This window comes from Propithecus coquereli, unplaced genomic scaffold (genome assembly GCF_000956105.1).
Source record: "Propithecus coquereli isolate 6110/MARCELLA unplaced genomic scaffold, Pcoq_1.0 Scaffold39, whole genome shotgun sequence".
Taxonomy (NCBI): domain Eukaryota; kingdom Metazoa; phylum Chordata; class Mammalia; order Primates; family Indriidae; genus Propithecus; species Propithecus coquereli.
Genome location: NW_012149618.1, coordinates 7,258,767 through 7,279,494, shown reverse-complemented (window position 1 = coordinate 7,279,494; position 20,728 = coordinate 7,258,767). Strand labels below are relative to the sequence as shown.

General features: G+C 35.4%; 1 protein-coding gene across 2 annotated transcripts in view; it reads left to right on the top strand.

The window, feature by feature from the left end:
- MEMO1 (mediator of cell motility 1) overlaps positions 1 to 20,728 on the top strand; it is a 116,479-nt gene that overhangs the window by 68,648 nt on the left and 27,103 nt on the right. For both annotated transcript variants that reach the window (XM_012652547.1, XM_012652549.1), the window contains exons 4-5: positions 2,280 to 2,392; positions 4,331 to 4,442. In XM_012652547.1, the coding sequence (XP_012508001.1) occupies positions 2,280 to 2,392; positions 4,331 to 4,442 (225 nt within the window). The remainder of the gene's footprint in view (positions 1 to 2,279; positions 2,393 to 4,330; positions 4,443 to 20,728) is intronic.

The following is a 20,728-nucleotide window of genomic DNA, read 5'->3' as shown; positions in this document are numbered from 1 at the left end:
GCTCAGGCTGGTCTCGAACTCCTGAGCTCAAACAATCCACCCGCCTCGGCCTCCCAGAGTGCTAGGATTACAGGCGTGAGCCACCGTGCCCGGCCTCCACATTAGACTTTAATTTAAAAAATTATCATGATATTTATGTGCTTTTCAGGTAGGAGACTAGAGTGATGATATCTCTTTAATTTTGTTCATTTAGGATTCTATAGATTTGAGCTATTTTTTCTTTTCTTTTCTTCTTTTTTTTTTGAGACAGAGTCTTCCTCTGTTTCCTGGGTTAGAGTGCCACGGTATCAGCCTAGCTCACTGCAACTTCAAACTCCTGGGCTCAAGTGATCCTCCTGCCTCAGCCTCCTGAGTAGCTGGGACTACAGGCATGTGCCACCATGCCTGGCTAATTTCTTTCTATGTTTCGTAGAGATGAGATCTCACTCTTGCTGAGGCTGGTCTCAAACTCCTGACCTCAACTGATCCTCTTGCCTCAGCCTCCCTGAGTGCTAGGATTATAGGCGTGAGCCACCACGCCTGGCCTTGAGCTATTTTTTTTCTGAAATGGTTATTGAGTTGATGGTAGAGGTCTAATAACATATTGGAGGGTGAGGGTTAGAAAAAGGGGTTATGTTTCTGACCAGAAATGGCCTGTGGGTAGTCTTATATGTTTGCTGTTAGTGATGTCTTGAGGAGTTTTGGGAACTTGAAACTGAGAATCACTTATCCACAACTTTCTTATGTACTCTTCCTTCTCCCTGATGTGTGAAGTAACATATAGCAAACAATCAGTTAATTTTCTTAGCTGTAATAGAATTTTATCAAAATAATTACATTGTTAATGCACACATTTCTTGGCCTACCAATTTTTGATATGAAACAGCTAGTTCATCTCTCAGTCTTTGTCCATTCGTTGAACAAACAGTAATCCTTAATTTTCAAGGTACATAGCGTATCATGTATTTTCTTCTTTTTCATAGCTGTTGTTTTTTGGGAGTCTGTAAGTTTTTTTTTTTTTTGTCTGTGTGTGGTAGGGGAAGGTTGATTCATTTGAATCTTAGAGAACATAGATAATGGATAGTTTTGGAATTTAGATTTTTGGGCTAGTTTGGCTGTTTGAGATACAATGAGAGGAAGTTAATTTTTTTTTTTTTTTTTGAGACAGGGTCTTGCTCTTTTGCCCAGGCTGGAGAGAGAGGAAATTAATTTTACGCTTGATGTCAAGATAAAGAGATTGTAAAGATTTAAGCTACAGTTTAGCTCACTTCTTTTCTTTAGACTACAGTGCAAATAACACATAATCAAGTTTCTTTGTTTTTGAGAATGACTTCTACTTGAATGGGAATAGAGAAGGCTTATTACATAGAATTCTTCTCAACAAGATGCCTTTTTTCTCTGCCAAGAAAGAAATGTGGAAATAGCTTTGTCAGAATGCTTCTTTGTAATGATACTTTGTATGGATTTTCAGAATTCTATGCTATTATGTAATTTTATTAAAGTTTGGTGAATCTTAGAAGGTGATTTTAGAATGTGTTAGAATTTTGAGATTTTAATAGCCAAAATGTTTAAAATCCAGTTAATAAAATACAGCTTTGAAAACCTTCTGTATCCTAGCTGTTGTGAATACAGAGATTATTTTATGCATAGTGGTTTGGTTTACTGTAAAAACGGATAGCTGATATTTCCAGTTATTGAACGTGATTCTTTTAAAGGCCTTCTAACATGAAGACAGGAATAAGGAATTGAAGTTAAATAACTGAGGAGCAAATCATTAGTAAATATATTAGTTTGCTAAGGGTGCTATAACAAAATACCACACACTGGGCAGTTCAGACAACAGAAGTTTATTTTCTCACAGTTCTGGAAGCTAGAAGTCCAATGTCAAAGTTCTGGCAGGATTGGTTTCTCCGGAGGCCTCTCTCCTTGGCTTGTAGATGGCCACCCTCTTGGTGCCTCTTCAGACATGGTTGTCTATGCAGGCACACGCCTGGTATCTCTTCTTCCTATAAGGACAGTAGTCATATTGGATTAGGGCCCCACCCTAATGGCCTCATTTTAACTTAATCACCTCTTTAAAGACCTTACCTCCAAATAGGGTCATAGTATGAGGTTCTGGGGGTTAGGACCTCAGCATAGGAATTTTGGGAAGAACACAATTCAGCCCTTAACAATAGGTAATGAAATCAATCAGGAAGGAAAACAAGTAATTTTTTAGAATTACTTATATTTTCCCCTTTTATTTAATAAGGGTATGTAGAAGTGCATTTGTTCTGTGTTTTTCTCTGTATATCTCCTAGCCGGAGAATTTTCATCCTTGGGCCTTCTCATCATGTGCCCCTCTCTCGATGTGCACTTTCCAGTGTGGATATATATAGGACACCTCTCTATGACCTTCGTATTGACCAAAAGAGTAAGTACATAGAAATACTATAGCTTTTAAATAGCTAAAGTTCTTTTAATAGGAATTGTAAGTTAATTAAAAGATGTATAAATATTAATATCATAAGTACTATCTCAATTTTTAAAATAAAATTTATTGTAACCAATCTGCATAAAACAAACAAAGAAAATCTTTCCTATCCCGTAAAAACAACTAGTGTTTTCCTGTTAGCTATAGAAATCTCTTAGATCCACTAGTGTCCATACTGTGGTGGTTACATTTATATTCAGGGAATGCCTTGCACTCATTGTACCATGAGACAAGAAATTAGTTCCCACATCAACTTGATGAATGATTCTAGACATATTAGTCTACCTCTACGTATATCATTTTTCTCACTGTAAATCAATAATGGCGATAACACCTTTATTTCTTCTCAAGTGATTTTTATGGGGAAAAAATGAGACTATAATTGTGAAGCTCTGAAAGAAAGGTGCTATATAAATCTTAAATACTTTTTATTTTTAAACATGCTATTATTTTCATTTATTTTTTTGATTAGGGTTTCAGAAGTCACATTATATTTAGTTGTTTCTTACACAGTAGATGTATAAAGTAAAACCTTTTGACTTTATAATGGTATTTTGGGGGGTGGGGCAGGGGAGAATAATTTTTAAAATAAAGAATAATATAATAAATACTGATGTACTCATCATCCACAATTTACTCAGAGTTTTCAAGCTCATCCTGAACTCAATTTGCCTTCCCCACAAGTAACTACCTTCATGAATTTGGTGTGTATTCCTTCCATCTCATCAAGTTACATTTTAAGTATGTTAGGGTGCTGTTGTTTCAAGAAATTCTGCAACAATTTCTTCTGTAGAATGAAAGAATTCATTTGCAAAAGAAATGATTAGTTCTTTTTTCTTATTTTCAGCCTAAATTTTCATAATTTGGGGTTTTCAGCATCACAGAGTATTAGCAATTTATTGTTAGAATGCACCTTCTTATTGAAGCTCTAGAGTATTACCATCCTTATTCCCTACCATGGTTTTAGGGGACACATTTTACTGTTAAAATCTTGTTAGGGTTTTCAGAAAATTTTAATTTTGGATAGCCTGCCAGTGGAGAATTTTGGCCAGCATAATTTTGTAGAAAAGAGGTAATACCACCATTTGTTTGTTTCTTTGGTATAGGTAATCGCATTTAAGGTTCTAGTTATAAAAATGTCGGTTCTGGTCTATGATAAAAATATTCTTATGTCATGTTTTTTTTACATATTTAAATTTTACCTTTTTCTCGTTCTACAATATTCAGTTTTAAGTATAGTTCTTCAGAAGGGCCTGTATTACTACATCATTTTAGTTGGCATGGTACTGTGGTGAATTTATGTTCTGATCTATCCAGTGAACTTAACTTTGAAAAAGATAGCATTCTTAGTGGGAATTTTCTGTTCTTGGTAGGGCAGAAACTGAGGTGTGAAATTGTATCACCCATTTTATTTAAAAACAAAACAAAACTCCAAAACTATATTACTAAATTCATGAGTAAGTAGACCAGTGGTTTTTCCATATTTCAGTAGGAATTGTGATTATGTTCTTGCTAGCATGTACTGATTAAAGTCAAGGAAAAGCCTAAACCCAGAGATGATTTTAGTAATAATGAAAGGAGCTGATTTAATTAAATTAAATTAAATTTGAGATTTTTAAGTATAACTATGTAACATATGCAAATGACGAGTAAATCTTCACAAATACTGTTGTTTTATCTGGTACATAAAAAACTAGTTGTTTTTGTTTTTCTTTTCTTCCTTTCTTTCTTTCTTTCTTTTTTTTTTTTTTAATAAAAATGAAATGTGGTACTTCTGACTCTTGCCAAAGAGTGTAGTTTTGTGTTACTGGGTGGAATCTCACAGGGTAAGGATATCCATTAATATATTTGTTTTAATATATTTTGAAATCTCTTTAGTTTACGGAGAACTATGGAAGACAGGAATGTTTGAACGCATGTCTCTGCAGACAGACGAAGATGAACACAGTATTGAAATGCATTTGCCTTATACAGCTAAAGCCATGGAAAGGTATATTGATTGATGTAAGAAATCCTAGAGAAATCATAGATATTAATTTCTTTGAATTATTTTAACTAGAGTAAAATAATTATTAGAGTAAGGAGATTTAAAAATTTTTTGTTACTCAAAATGGAATAAAAATTTGAGATTAGAGTGTCTTAATGTGGCTTGAAGTTTGTTGATGACTAGTTTGCCATGAAGGCTGAACATATGAATTGACATGGTTGTTTTGTTAGGTGGAAATATAAAAAACCCTGTGTGTGTGTGTGTGCGTGCGTGTGTGTGTGTGTGTGTGTGTGTGTTTCTTGCTTTGCTTGGTATTTTATTCATTAGATGTTTCTTTATTTCAGAATAATAATTATATTCTTTTATGGTATGGTGTTATAATCATAAAATTTTAGATTTGGAAGTAACTTTGGAGATCATTTATTTCAACCTTACACAACGTACATGAATCTCTTTTATAAATATGATTGATAAACTGTTATTTGGTACCTGCCAAATGTCTTCCAGTAATAGGATACTACTAGATTATAAGCAGAGTGAGGACAAGGATGATATCTATTTTGCTCTCTACTCTATACCCAGTGCCTATCAAAATGCTCAACCTGTAGTAGTAATGAATTTATTTTGACAAAATGAAAAAAATTGTTTCAAGAGTTTTCTTCTTTTAGTGCAACATTTGAATTAGAAAGTCTTCTCTTTTGTAGTTCACATTTCTCTAATTTTTAAAACAATTTCCTTTATATGGACTTAATATTTTATATTCAGGTTTACTAATTCTAAATATGGTAAGATTATTCCTTCCCTGGATCTGTTCACTGTATTTTTCTAGTAAAATACCTGATACATTTTAGGTTCTCAGTAAATATTTGTTAATTAAATGTATTAATGAAGCCCAACTTTACATTAACATTTTTTATACTGATGTGGCTTGCTTATTCTTGGCTAATGTACTTGTAATCGGCTAAAACTCAAGGCTTTTTCATACTATTAAGATAGTTTATCTTCTCTGGGACTTTTGTGTAGTTGATTTCTTTTTAACCCTAAATGTGTATGTCTCCTCAGTTATTTCTGTTTATTTTTTTCTTGTTGTTTTTTGTTTATTGTTGTAGTCTTTTTGGATCATTTCCATTCTTAATTCTGTATTCAAAGTATTATTTACTTTCCTTGATCTTTTGTTATCCACATCTGTTCACAATGATAACCACGAGGAATTCTATAAACCTGAGTATTCAGTGTGATATTAAATTACAAACATTATAATGTTAAGTTGCCTTTTAATACATTCTAATTCTTCAGAAATTGTGAAACCATGTATATTTTTTATTTCTGGGATTGTTGGTGTAATCAGAACTTTTCATTCTTCAACCACAAAAGATAATAGAAAATTTTTATTTGCTGAAATGTTTCTATATTTTATCATGAGAAAATATAATTTAGACTTAATAAATTTCAGTACAATAGGACCAATAAGATGACAACAATGTGCTCAAGGAAGTTATAATAAAATAACATTTTTGTTGATATTTTAAAAGTAAAACATATATATACTGTGGAAAATTTAGAAAAGTAGAACTTAAAGCCAACAAAATTCCTCTTCACAATTTCTCCTCTTTTAAATGATATTTAGTAAACAACTCCCACATTACGGTAGGATTCCTAATAGTGACTTTTAGATAGTACCTAGTACTTTTCTTTTATACCATTTGTTGCACTTACTACCTGTATCAATTATCTATTACTGAGTAACAAATTATCTCAAAATATAATGGCTTAAAATTACAACTGTTTTGTTTATAATTTTTTGGGGCCAGGAATTCGGGCAGGAAATAACTTTGCTCGTGTTCACAAAATGTTGATTGAAGTGGCTCAAATGAGGCTAGAGGATCCAAGATGGCATCACTCATGTGTCAGGCCTTAGTGGTGGCTTTCAGTTGAGACCCCTGGTTTGTTCTCTAGGTGGTCTGTTTATTCATCAGCTGGGACTTTTTCTTGTCCACTCTCTAGAAACATAGCCTAGACTTCTTTATGTGGTGATTCAGGGTAGCAAGAGAATAAAAACAGAAGTTTCTAGGCCTGTTATGGCCTAGGCCTGAAACTACTTAGCACCATTTCCACTGAATGGCTTTTCAAAGCAAATAAAATCACTATGTCAGCCAAGATTTAAGGGAAGGAGAGGTAGATTCCTCCTCTTGATAGGAGTAGTAACGTGTACAGGAATAGGAGGAATCACTGGCAGCCATCACTGCAGATGTTCTACCACAGTTCTTCCTCTGGTAGACAATTCATATCTCTCCAACATATAATACATACCCAACTCTCCTAGGATGCCCAGAAATCTCATCTAGTTATGACCTCAGGCTCAAAATCCATTATCTTATGATCTGTCTGCATCAAGTTACGCTGTGAATGAGGCTCCTTGGGTTTGGATCCTCTTGATTTGGAGACCTGTGAACTGAGAAGACAAATAACTCCCCTCCACCCTACCCCTGCCATATACTCAATATATGATTTTGAGACAGGGATAGTTAACCGTGATAGACACTCCCAATGGAGCGTGAAAGAATAGGAAGCATCATGTAGCAGTCTCTGGTCTGAAAACAATTATCAACTTTGTCCAGGGAGTAGACAATGTTCCTTAATGACGGCTTTGTTCTGTCTTTTGGTCATGGTTTCATAATTCACTGTTTTTCATATATTTTGGCTAGGTCCTTTGTGCTATTAGCTCCACTCTGTGAGTCATTTTTACTTTTCCTTAAGAAATGGACCTTTACCTTTTGAGCCTGTTTCAAGAAGAAAAAGAAATGAGCCTTGTTTGCACTGGAATAGCAGACTCAGTCTGCTTTGTGTATGTTAATTTGAAAGCTTAGAGGCCTCTTTTATTTGGAATAGTACTTTTTTTAGTTCAAGCTGTTGGAACTCCTTTAAACACTCTGTCAGTTTCCTATATTTCAGATTACAAGTGCATTCCATCAGACAAAAGTCACATCCACAATTCTTTCTGAGACAGGACACTCTGTACTTTGGACCTCAAGTGGTCCTGTAAGTTTCTTGGAAGCCCTGTAGCTTACCTGAGAAGGTATGCAAACATTTCCTAAAATTTTAAGAAAAGATCTTATGGAAGCCACTGGGTTTTTGGTAATATGGATGCGTTCTTGATGTGATAATTGCGAGACCATGTTTTATTGGCAGTGCTCTGAATTTGATCTTTGTCCTTATACCCTTCTTTTGACAGTCTTTTGCCATATCTGAAGAGGCTTGTGATGAGAAACAGTTATTTTTCAACTCAGCAATTCCTGGTTAGAAATATTTCCTTTAAATTCTGCTTGCAAGCTAAAAAATTGATTGATCGATTGATTGAGAGAGACAGGGTCTTGCTTTGTGCAGCAGCTGGATCATAGCTCATTGCAGCCCCAAACTCCTGAGCTCAAGCAATCTTCTTGCCTCAGCCTGTTGAGTAGCTGGGACTACAGGGGTGCGACACTGCACCTGGTTAACTTTTTTATTTTCTATAGAGATGAGGTCTCGCTTTGTTTCCCAGGCTAGTCTTTTTTTTTTTTTTTTTTTAACTTTTTAAAAATATTTTTAGTGTCATCCTTGTGTAAGGGGCCATGCTAATCTTCTCTGTATCATTCCAATTTTAGTATATGTGCTGCCGAAGCAAGCACATACAGGTTAGCCTTCAACTCCTGGGCTCAAGCGATCCTCCTGCCTTGGCATCCCAAGGTGCTGGGATTACAGGTGTGAGCCACCATGCCCAACCAATGATGCTTTAGCTCATGTTTATCTGCTTGTATCTTCTCATACTTAGTTATAAAGAAGCCAGTAACACTTTGAATATTCTACCTGGAAATCTCCTTAGCCAGATCCAGCTATTGATTAGGTTTATTTTTAATCTTCTAAATTACTTTATGTGATGGTTTTGCTAATTGCTCTGCCAGTATATAATGTGGGTTACCCTTCTTCCAGCCTTCTGTAGCATTTTCCTTACTGCTCTTCTAGTTTCTTCAGCTTTCCTCCTTGCCCTTTCAAGTCCTGCCTACCTCTAAGTCCCAAAAGCAAATCTGATGTAGTTTTAGATTTCTGTTACATCAGCACCCCATTTCCAGGTACTGTTTTTTTATTTTTTGGTCTCAGTTATCTATTGCAGCATAACAAATTACCTCAACATGTGTATTATTTTTTAGCTCATAGTTCTATGAGTTAGAAATTCAGTAAGGGGTCAGTGGAGGCAACTTGTCTATATTTCATCTGCTGCCAGTTAAAGCAGGTCAACTTAGGGTGCAGGCTCCAAAATGTCTTCACTCCCTTTCTGGGCCTGTGGTGCTGGTTGTCTCCTGAGGTACTCTAGTTTTCATCTTGGTTCTCATCTATCTTTACCTGTTGTCACTCACCCTTCAGGGCCTCTTTCTTCACATGGCATCCCCTGTCTAGCAGGACAGGCTTGGACTACTTTACATAGCAGTTTGGGTAGCAATTGAGCAAAAGGAGAAACCTCCAGGCCTCTTAATATCTAAGTCTGGAACTGGCATAGCATCACTTATGCCACATTATACTGGTCAAAGCAAGTTGCAAGGCTAAATTCAAGGGGAGGGAGAAATAGATTCTACTTTTGATGGGAGGAGTGACATTGAGTATTTAGAGGTAGGAAGAATTTTGGTGGTTACATTTGCATACACTGCAGTTAAATAGCTCTCTGAGTACTTATTTATGGTAGTTTCCTAATCTGTTCTTTGCCGGGAGCATCTAGTTTATGCTCCGTTTCTTGTGCCCAGTACATTACTTGGTACACAAAAGGATTTCAGTAATAAATTATTGAATGAATTAATAACTATCTTCCCATTTTTAGTACTTTAATTAAATATTTTTTCAAAAATGGGATCAAATGCTCTTTTAACTTCTTTTCATATCATGAACATTTCCTTGTCACTTTTTACTCCCATTTATTGGCTATACATAAGACTTTCTAGTATGTGTCTTTATAATACTTTAATCAATTCTTGAATATTTAACTTTTATTTAAACTTTCCCATTTTTTCACTATTATAAGCAATTTTTTAAACAATGTAGACATCTAAGGTATTATTTATAATCCAATGTGTCATCTTAAAATAGATTTTAAAAATGATTGATGTTCATTAGAACTTCTTAAAAAACATAATGAGTAGTATAAAGGAGAAAACATAAAATGACTCATAATCCCATTTCTCAGTTAACTTTACTGACATTTAAAAATATGTGTACATGGTTAGAAAATGTAAATAGAATCAAGAAGTACAAAATGAACAGTGGAATCCTCTCGGTTCCACTCAACCACTGTTTACTGCCAATAAAAATTATTATGCTAACATATATATTTGTGCATATATGTTTGAATATATATGTAAAATTTATACATATACATTTTATTTATTTGTTTCAAGTAAAACACGTAACAGGAGGTATCTTATGCATTTTGTTCTGTTTCTTTTTTCCATATATTATCTTTAATATTGGAAATTCATAATACTTTTACTATCATATATAATTGCATTTGAAGAAAATGAAATTGATATTGTCAGTGTAGATAGAAACCATCTATCTTGAAAAATTAGTTAATTCTTAAAATTAACAGAATTGGATCGCAGCTCTTCTTTTTCTTTGCAGTTTACTCTGTTCAGTTGCCTTTTCCCCCTTTTTATTTCTTTTCTCTATTTCATCCTCATTTACTTTTTTTTAAAACAGTTTAAAATTTTATTTATTTTTTTTGTAGAAATGGAGTCTCTGTGTTGCCTAGGTTTGTCTCAAATGTTATACCTTTTTTAATTGCCTCCCAATTCTTGGATATTCTGTTACATGTTTTTTACTCTTTTTTTTTTTTGTCTTTACTTTTCAGCTTGGAAAGTTTCTATTAACAATTCTTCAACTGACTGATTCTTTCTCTGGCCATGTTCAGTCTACTGATAAGCCCATCAAAGGCATTCTTCATTTTTGTTACAGTGTTTTTGATTTCTGGCATTTCCTTTTGATTATTTCTTAGAGTTTCCATCTCTCTACTTACATTACCTATCTGTTCTTGCATGTTGTCCACTTTTTTCCTTAGAACCCTTAGCATATCAATAATAGTTATTTTAAATTCCTGGTCTAATAATTCTAAAATCTCTGGCATATTTGAGTCTAGTTCTGATTCATGCTCTCTTTGTTTCTTCAGACTGTATTTTGCCTTTTGACATGCCCTGTAATTTTTTGTTGAAAGCTGGACGTGATGTACTGGGTAAAATGCACTGAATTAAATTGGCCTTAGTGTGAGCTTTTATGTTTGTCTAGCTGCCATTAGACTGTATGCCCTGTTTGCTTTAGCTGAGGGTGTTCGAGCTAAAATTTCTTTCAGTATTCTTGTTTCTCGTGTTTGTCTGCTTGTATTCTTTGCGTTACCACAAAGTTCTTTTTTTCCTTTTGTTAATATTTGGTTTTATATTTTCTTTAAAAAATTTTTAAATTGATATTTAATATTTGTACATATTTTTGGGATGCATGTGATATTTCCATACCTGTATACAGTATATAATGATCAGATCAGGGTAATTGGTATAGCTATCACTTTAAACATTTATTTTTTCTTTGTATTGGGAACATTCCAAATATTCGAGCTATTTTGAAATATATGATAAATTAGGAAGTATAATTTCTCTGCTGTACAATTGAATACTAGGACTTATTTCTTCTATCTCACTGTATTTTTGTACCCCTTAATCAACTTCTCTTCACCCTCCTCTCTCCCTTTTCTTTTCAGTCTCTGGTAACCACCATTATACTCTATTTGGATAAGATCTATTTTTTTTTTTAGCTCCCACATGTGAGAACATGCCATGTTTGTCTTTCTGTGCCTTGCTTATTTCATGTAACATAATGACCTCCAGTTCTATCCATGTTGCTGCAGATGACAGGATTTCATTCTTTTCTATGGTTGAATAATATTACATTGTGTATAAATACCGGTTTTTCTTTATTCATTCATCTGGTTATGGTCACTTAGGTTGATTCCATATCTTGGCTATTGTGAATAGTGCTGCAATAAACATGTGTTTTTAATAAAGTGATTTCCTTTCTTTTGAATAAATACCCAACATTGGGATTGCTGGATCGTATGGCAGATATATTTTTAGTTTTTTAAAGAACCTCTGTACTGTTTTCCATAATGGCTGTACTATACATTCTCACCAGCAGTGTATGAGTGTTCCCCTTTCATTGACATTTGTTATTTTTTGTCTTTTTGATAATAGCCATTCTAACTGGAGTGAGATGATACCTCATTGTGGTTTTGATTTTCATTTCTCCGATTATTAGAGATGTTGAATGTTTTTTCACATACCTGTTGGCCATTTGTATGTCTTTTGAGAAATGTCTGTTCAGGTCTTTTGCCCATTTTTTAATTGTATTATTATTACTTTGCTTTACTATTGAGTTGTTTGAGTTTCTTATATATTCTAGTTATTAATCCCTTGTTGGATGGATAGTTTGCGAATATTTTTTATAGTTTTGTTGGTTGTCTCTTCAGTTTGTTGTTTCCTTTGCTCTGCAGATGCTTTTGAGCTTGATGTAACCTCATTGTTTATTTTTGCTTTTGTCGCCTGTGCTTTTAATGTCTTACCGAAAAAATCTTTGCCCAGTCCAATGTCCTGTAGTGATTTCCCAATGTTTTCTTCTAGTAGCTATTTAAGTTTTTAATCCATTTTTATTTGATTTTTATATGTGGTGAAAAATGGGCATCTAGTTTCATTCTTCTCCATAGATATCTAGTTTTCCCAGCACCATTTATTAAAGAGGCTGCCTGTTCCCCAGTATATATTCTTGGCACCTTTGTTGAAAATGAATTGACTGTAAGTGTATGGATTTATTTCTGGGTTCTCTATTCTGTTTCATTGGTCTATGTGTCTGTTTTTATATCAGTGCCATCCTGTTTTGGTCACTATAGGTTTATAGTGTAATTTGAAATCAAGTAGTGTGATGCCTGATTTTTGTTCTTTTTGTGCAAGGTTTGCTTTAGCTATTTGAGGTCTTTTTCGGTTCCATATGAATTTTAGGATTTTTATTTTTTTCTATTCAGTGAAGACTATCATTGGTATTTTGATAGGGATAGTATAGACATTTTAACAATATTAGTTCTTTCAATCTATGAATGTGGTATATCTTTCTATTTTATGGTGTCCTCTTCAATTTTATTCATCAGAGTTTTATAGTTTTTCTTGTATAGAACTTTCATTTCTTTTTTTTTATTTTTTTTTTTGAGACAGAGTCTCACTGTGTTGCCCGGGCTGGAGTGCCGTGGCATCAGCCTAGCTCACAGCAACCTCAAACTCCTGGGCTCAAGCAATCCTTCTGCCTCAGCCTCCCGAGTAGCTGGGACTACAGGCATGCGCCACCATGCCCAGCTAGTTTTTTTTCTATGTATTTTTAGTTGTCTGATTAATTTCTTTCTGTTTTTAGTAGAGACGGGGTCTCGCTCTTGCTCAGGCTGGTTTCGAACTCCTGAGCTCAAACAATCCGCCCGCCTCGGCCTCCCAGAGAGCTAGGATTACAGGCGTGAGCCACCGCGCCCGGCCTAGAACTTTCATTTCTTTTGTTAGATTGATTTCTGTGTATTTTATAATTTTTTTAACTATTGTAAATGGGATTGCTTTCTTGATTTTTCAGATTAATTGCTGTTAGCATATAGAAATGCTACTGTATGTTGATTTTGTACCTGTGACCTTATGAAATTCAGTTATCAGTTCTAAGAGTTTTTTGGTAGAGTCTTCAGTTTCTAAATATAAGATTATGTCACCTGCAAACAAGGATAATTTGATTTCTTCCTTTCCAATTTGGGTGCCCTTTATTTCTTTCTCTCTTGTCTAATTGCTCTGGCTAGGACTTCTAGTACTATGTTGAATACAAGTGTTGAAAGTAGGCATCCTTGTCTTGTTCCAGATCTTAGTGGAAAGGCTTTCAGCTTTTCTCTGTTCAGTATGGCATTGGCTGTGAGTTTGTCATACATGGCCTTTATCGTGTTGAAGTATGTTTCTTCTATACCTAGTTTGTTGAGAGACTTCTTAAATAAGGCCTGAGTCTAGCATTTCTTTCAGTTGCTTTCCCTGTTGTTAGACAGGTTACCCTATTGATTGTGGTAGGATGCCAGGGGAGGAGACGCATTCTATAATCCTATGATAAGGTCAGTTTTTTAGTGAGTCTTTCCCACTGAGCTGTGACCTGACACCTGTTTCTCAACTTTTCCCCAACTTTAGGTGAGACAAGGAGGCTGCAGGGGACTGGAGTTGGGTATTTATTTACCCCCAGGTCTGTTAAACTCTAAGAATGCTGAACTTCTTGAGGCTCTAGTAAAACAATTTCCCTTGAGGGCAGGCATTTGTAAGGATAACAGAATGCTCTGAGTGTATTTCAAAACGGTTATGCCCCCTACACCTGCCCCATCTTCCCTAATCCCCCAACCCACCTTATCTCTCAAAGTAGTCCACATTTAGTCTGCAGTAATTAGTTAATTGTCCTCTGAGTATTTCTGCTGGCACCAAGGGTGGTTTCTGCTTCTGGTAAGTTACCATTCTCTGATTCTGCCTGTCTTTCCAGGTTTTGGGGCAGTGGTTTGCTGTTACCTCAATTCTCTGATGGACCTAAGAAGTTACTGATTTTTAGTTCTGCTTTTTCCCTGTTAGGATGAGAATGATGACTTCTATAAACTCTTTATATCTTTGACCAGAAACTGGAAGTTCTTTTCATTGTTTTTTACTCCTTCACTACAGAGGAGGAAGTCTGAAGTTTTCTTAAATCTTAACTAGCACCTCTTTATATCACTACCTATTTTCACTTTTATTAAGGAAGATTCTGTAGACAGTTACTTTAAGCACTCTGTGGGTAGGAGTGGAGTTAAGAAGAGAGGCTCAAAGGTAGAGAAGGATGTTGAGGAAGAAAAGGTCGACATTTATACAAATCTGGGCTTCTTTAATTTTCTTAAAGAAAACACCTCTTAATGAATTATTGTATTACCTAAGTATTATATAAAAGAATTCTACCAGTTTATAGCTCTGATTTCACTATTTAAAACTTGATATTTTAGGGTAGTTTTAGAAAGGATTTTTTTCCCCTTAACTTTACCTTCTTCCCCAAAACACACAAAATAAGAGTCTCTTTTCTGATGTTTCTTTTAATCATAATTAAGAAAAATGTATTTTATACATGGGGAGTAAATATGTAGGCTAATAAAACTCATTTTGGCTCCCAAATTGTAATTTTTCATCTTTCATGTTTTACTAGATACGTTTTGTAAAAATTTGGTTGTTTTCAAGATGATATTTACTCTCAAAATTTTAGTTTTTTTAGAGCTAGGGTATCACTCTGTTGCTCAGGCTACAGTGCAGCGGCGGGATCATACCTCACTCTAACCTTGAACTCCTGGGCTCAAGCGTTCTTCCTGCCTCAGTCTCCCAAGTAGCTGGAACTATAGGCCCATGCCACCATGCCCAGCTAATTTTGCCTAGGCTGGTCTTGAACTACTGGCCTCAAATGATCCTCCTCTCTTGACCTCCCAAAGTGCTGGGATTATAGGTGTGAGCCACCATGCCCAGCCTTATTTATTTATTTTTTGTTTTTGTAATATTCCTTCTTATATGTATCAAAACTCATACTGAACAGTGAATTCTGGGTTTCAGAAGAGGATTTATTTTTGCACCCATGTCTTTGTCCACAAGTTAAACAAAAGCAAACACAAGTACTGTTCAAAATTTGAAAAATTGTTCTTGGCCGGGCGCGGTGGCTCACACCTATAATCCTAGCACTCTGGGAGGCTGAGGCGGGCGGATTGTTTGAGCTCAGGAGTTCGAAACCAGCCTGAGCAAGACCCCGTCTCTACTAAAAATAGAAAGAAATTAATCGGACAACTAAAAATATATAGAAAAAATTAGCTGGGCATGGTGGCGCATGCCTGTAGTCCCAGCTACTCAGGAGGCTGAGGCAGAAGGATTGCTTGAGCCCAGGAGTTTGAGGTTGCTGTGAGCTAGGATGACGCCACGGCACTCTAGCCTGGGCAACACAGTGAGACTCTGTCTCAAAAAAAAAAAAAAAAAAATTGTTCTTAAACTGAATTTTGCAAATGTTATAAAGCTACCTAATTGTACTAATCTGTGTGCAAGGAATGATGCAGATTACAAAAATAAGCAAAAATTTTCATCTTATAGCCTGGTAGGAGAGAGAAGAAATGTATATAAATAATTAAGATAATTCAAAATATAATAAGTGCAATTGAAGGGTTTGTGGGAGCCGAAAAAGGGGATGTGGGAAGAAAGAGGTAATAGTTGAGTTAGGGAAGCACAGAGAAGGCTTCATTAAGGAGATGGCATTTGAATGGATTTTGAAGATGCCTACAGTTTTCACAGAATGGGACATAGGTTTTTATGGGAAAGGTTTTTTTTTTTTTAATTGTATGTGGGATTTATGTACAATAAATAAATATAAAGCACAGGAGTAGGAAAGCCCAGGGCTTATTTTAAGAGCAGGAATCTATCTGGCTTAATTTAGAGGAGTTGTAAAAGGCTTAGGTAGTAACTGAGATCTGGTTGTAGATATTTTTTGTTTGATCTGCATAATTAGAAGGAGTTTTTTTTGTTTTTTTATATGGATGAATGTTTATTGTTAGATATTGTTGCTACCATGCCTTGTTTATATGGTATCCATCTTTTCACACATATGTTAACACCAACCTGGGGCTGGAGGCATTTGAGTAGGTGACCTATAGAAAATAGTGTAGGAGGGGCAGGATTAGAAAGTTGGAAAATAAATTGGAACTAGAATGTGGAGGGAATTGAATGACATTTTATGATACTTTGTATTTTATTCTATGATTGGTAGGGAGCTAATAAGAGTTCCTCAGGAAAGGAGGGAGATGATGGGAAATGGATTACTCCTTGATGATGTGATGGCAGTGTGAAGGATGGATTGGATTTGGGAGAAATTGATAGAAATAGTTTAGTAAAGAAATCATGGGGGCTTTGAACTAAGTTAGTGGCAGGCAGGGTATCAAACTGAGCAGATAAGGGAGACATTTAAGGGTTAGAATCAACAGGATTCTACATAGAAATTGGTAGAAATAGTTTAGGAAAGAAATCATGGCGGCTTTGAACTAAGATAGTGGCAGGGTGGGGTAGCAAACTGAGGAGATAGAGAGACATTTAAGGGTTAGAATCAACAGAATTCTATATAGAAACCACATAGGTTTCTATGTGGGGGAATAAGATGAATTGAAGCGAATGCAAAGTTTAAGGCTTCATAGTATTGCCATTATCAGACATGGTAAAGCCAGAAATGGGTATAAGTTTAAGAGAATGTAGGGTGGGGAAATTTTGACTTGTTTTTTTTAACAAAATACTGGAATTTCTCTATAATTCTAACAGCAAACTTGGCCAACTTATGGTAGGATTGTTTTGCTTCATATTAGCTTTAAATGGTTTGCTATCCAAGATAGAATCTAGTATGGCTTTCTAATACCTGAAAATATGTCCTTTTTTAGAAAGTCTTTCTCATTAACATTCCTACTTGAATGGAAATTCAGAAAGATACAATCTTTAAAATTAATTTTTGGAAAATCATTAGATTCATTTATCTGATCAAACAATAAAGACTTATAATGACTTAAATGTTAATTGTAGTTAAGTCATTGACAACTAGCTTACCCTTCTCTTTTCCCCTGTCCCCCACCTTTTTCCCAGTTCTTTGACTCTGTCTGATGGTTTCTGGATCTTTGTAGTTTGTTCTTTTTTACTGTGAATCCGAGTACTTTGCATAAACTCTACACGTGTGTCCCTTTGGTCTGAAGGTTAATTTGATCAAGAGAAAATGATGAGAGAAATTCTTCCTTATAGGGTCCCCTAAAACTGCAGTTATGCATCTTTTATGTGACTTTGCCTTCAACACCTGTTTGAGGGTTACACAACCTTTTTCACGTTTGGTGATTCTCTAGAAGGACTCACAATACATAGAGGCAATTGTTTTCATTTATTATGGTTTATTAGAGAAGATACGATACACAGTGGGACCAGGAGGGGAAAAAGACTTCAGGTAAAGTCTGGAGGAATCCCTGCAGTTTTCTAATGTTCTCCCTCTCCTAGAGGTGGGTCATATAGAAACTGTACAGTGTTTCTGCTCATGGAAGCCTGCTTTAAGATTCAAAATCTAGGATTTTTATTGGGGCCTGGTTATGTAGGCACTCTGCCTGTGTAGCTAGCTACCAAGATTCCAGACTCTAAGAAGGAAAGTGTTCACCATATATAATCATATTGTTTGTAGACAATCTTAGCAAGCTGACATATCAGAATTCAGTGTCCCAAGTGGGTAAAACAGCCTTATCAACATAAGGAGTATTCTAAAAACCAAGTTTCCAAATGGCAGCCAAGGACCAGTCTTACAAACAGGCTCTTCCAAAGGTTGTAGCCTCAGGCCTGTTGTGTTAATTCTCTTGTAAAAACCCTTGCCTCTTTCCCACTTGCAGGCTACCACCATATTGCCATTCCAAATGTCTGGATTTTTGACTCTCTGAAATGCTATTTTAACCTTTATTATAGCTTATCTTTTGCTAGATCTTAAGATTTTACTTTCCTTTCTGATTGTGGCTTTAGTGAAGGTCTTGAAATATTGGAATGGTCAGAGAAAAGTAAGACCTGCTCTTGTAGTTTTTAAGAGAATGAAATGACTTATTTCTGGACATAAAACAAAGGCTGAGATTCTCAACCTCTGCCCAGTTTAATGATAGTCACGAGAGCAGTGACACAGCTTTTAGTGGCAAAGATGGAGATACACACACACACACACGTAAATGGCTTTATTGAGGTATGATTTACATACTATAAAGGCATTCCTCTAAGAGTTCAATTCAGTGATTTTTTTTTTTAAAGTAAATTCATAAAGTTGCGCAGCTATTCTCACAATCTAGTTTTAGAACATTTTTGTTACCCTCAAAAGATATCTGGTGTCCATCTGAGTTCAGTCCTTTTTACTACTCTCAGCCTGAGGCAACCATGGATCTGCTTTCTGTTTCAAGATTTGCATTTTCTGAAATTTCAGATAGAATTGTATAAAATGTAGTCTTTTGTGTCTGTCCTTCTTAGCATACTATTTGTGAGCTTCATCTATGTTTTAGCATGTATCAGTAGTTTATTCCTTTTTATTGCCAAATAATTACTCCATTATATGAGTATATATCATTTACCAGTTGATAGACAATTGGATCTTTTCCAATTTTTGGTATTATGACTGTTATAAAAATTCTTATATAAGTCTTTATGTCAACGTTTTCATTTTTCTTGAATAGGTATTTAGGAATGAAATTACTGGGTCATATGATAAGTCTGTGCATTAACTGTTTCAGAAACTACGAAACTATTTTCCAAAGTGACTGTACCATTTTATATTTTAGGAACATTACATGAGGGTTCTAGTTTCTCCACATCCTGGCTAATCCCTGTTATTGTCAGTGTTTTTGATTATAGCAATTCAGATAGATGTGTAGTGTAATCTCATTGTGGTGTTAATTTGCATCTCCCTAAAGACCAATGATGAAGATCAACTTTTCATATGCTTATTAGTCATTTGTATATCTTCTCTTGTGAAATATCTATTCATACATTTTGCCCAATTTTTATTTTGGTAACTTGTCATTTTATTGAGTTGTAAGAGAACTTACATTTTGGAAATAAGTTATTGATTAGATATATGATTTGCAAAGATTTTTTTCCCCATTGTATGACTTGTAGTTTCATTTTCTTAGAGAATAGCAAACATTTTGATGAATCAATTTTTAATTTTTTTCTTGTATGGATTTGCTTTTGGTATCATATTTAAGAAATCTTTGCCAAACGCAAGGTCACAAGAATTTTAGCCTTTGTTTTCTTATTGAATAGAAGTCAGCAAACTATAGCCCGCGGACGCCATCTGTCCCACAACCTATTTTTGTAATAAGGTCTTATTGAAACATAGCCACATACATGCATTTACATGTTGTCTGTGCCTCCTTTCCCTCTACAATAACTGTTGAATAGTTGCTATAGAGACAGACCGTATGCCTGAAATACTTTATGGCCCCTTTCAAAGATGTTTGCTGACCCCTGTTCTAGAAGTGTTACAGTTTTAACTGTTCTAGGATCCAATTTGAGTTAATTTTTGTGTGTGGTGTGAGGCAAAGAAAAAAGTTCATTTTTTTTTGCTTATGGACATGCAATCATCCCAATACCATTTGGTTTTCAACAGTTTGACTATTGTGTATTTAGGTGAGGATCTCCTTGTGCATAATTATCCTAGTTTGGGTTTGTTGAATTTCTTTTTTCATATTCTCTTTTTTTCCAAGACAGGGTCTCACCCAGGCTGGAGTACAGGTGACTTGAGTACAGGGGCTTGATCATAGCACACTGTAGCCTTGAACTCCTTTTGGGCTGAAGTGGTCCTCCTATCTCAGTCCCCTGAGTAGGTGGAACTATAGGCATGCCACCATGCCTGACTTATGTTTTTTTTTTTTGAGACAGAGTCTTGCTCTGTTGCCCGGGCATCAGGCTAGCTCACAGCAACCTCAAACTCCTGGGCTCAAGCGAACCTCCTGCCTCAGCCTTCTGAGTAGGCAGGACTACAGGCACGCACCACCATGCCTGGCTAATTTTTTTTATTTTTAGTTGTCCAGCTAATGTCTTTCTATTTTTTTTTCTTTTTCTTTTATTTCAGCATATTATGGGGGTACAGATGTTTAGGTTACGTATGTTGCCCTTGGTCCCCCCCCTTTCTATTTTTTAATAGAGACTGGGTTTTGCTCTTGCTCAGACTGGTATCGAACTCCTGACCTCAAGCAATCTTCCCACCTTGGCCTCCCAGAGTGCTAGGATTACAGGCGTGAGCTACTATGCCCAGCCCTGTGTTTTATTTTTTGTAGAGAAGGGGTCTAGCTGTATTTACCAGGCTGGTTTCCAACTCTTGAGCTCAAGTGATCCTCCTGCCTTGGCCTCCTAAAGTGCTGGGATTACAGGCGTGAGCCACCATACCCAGCCTATTGAATTTCTTGGATCTGTAGATTAATGTTTTTCATGAAATTTGGAAAGTTTTCCGTTAAGTATTTCTTCTAATATTTTTACCATCCCCTTTCTACTACTCCCATTACATGCATGCTGACGTGCTTGATGTTTACTAGTCTCCAATGCTCTCTTCATTTTTCTTTAATTTTTTTTTCTCTGTTCTTTTTTTTTTTTTTTTTTTGAAATAGAGTCTCACTGTGTTGCCCGGGCTAGAGTGCC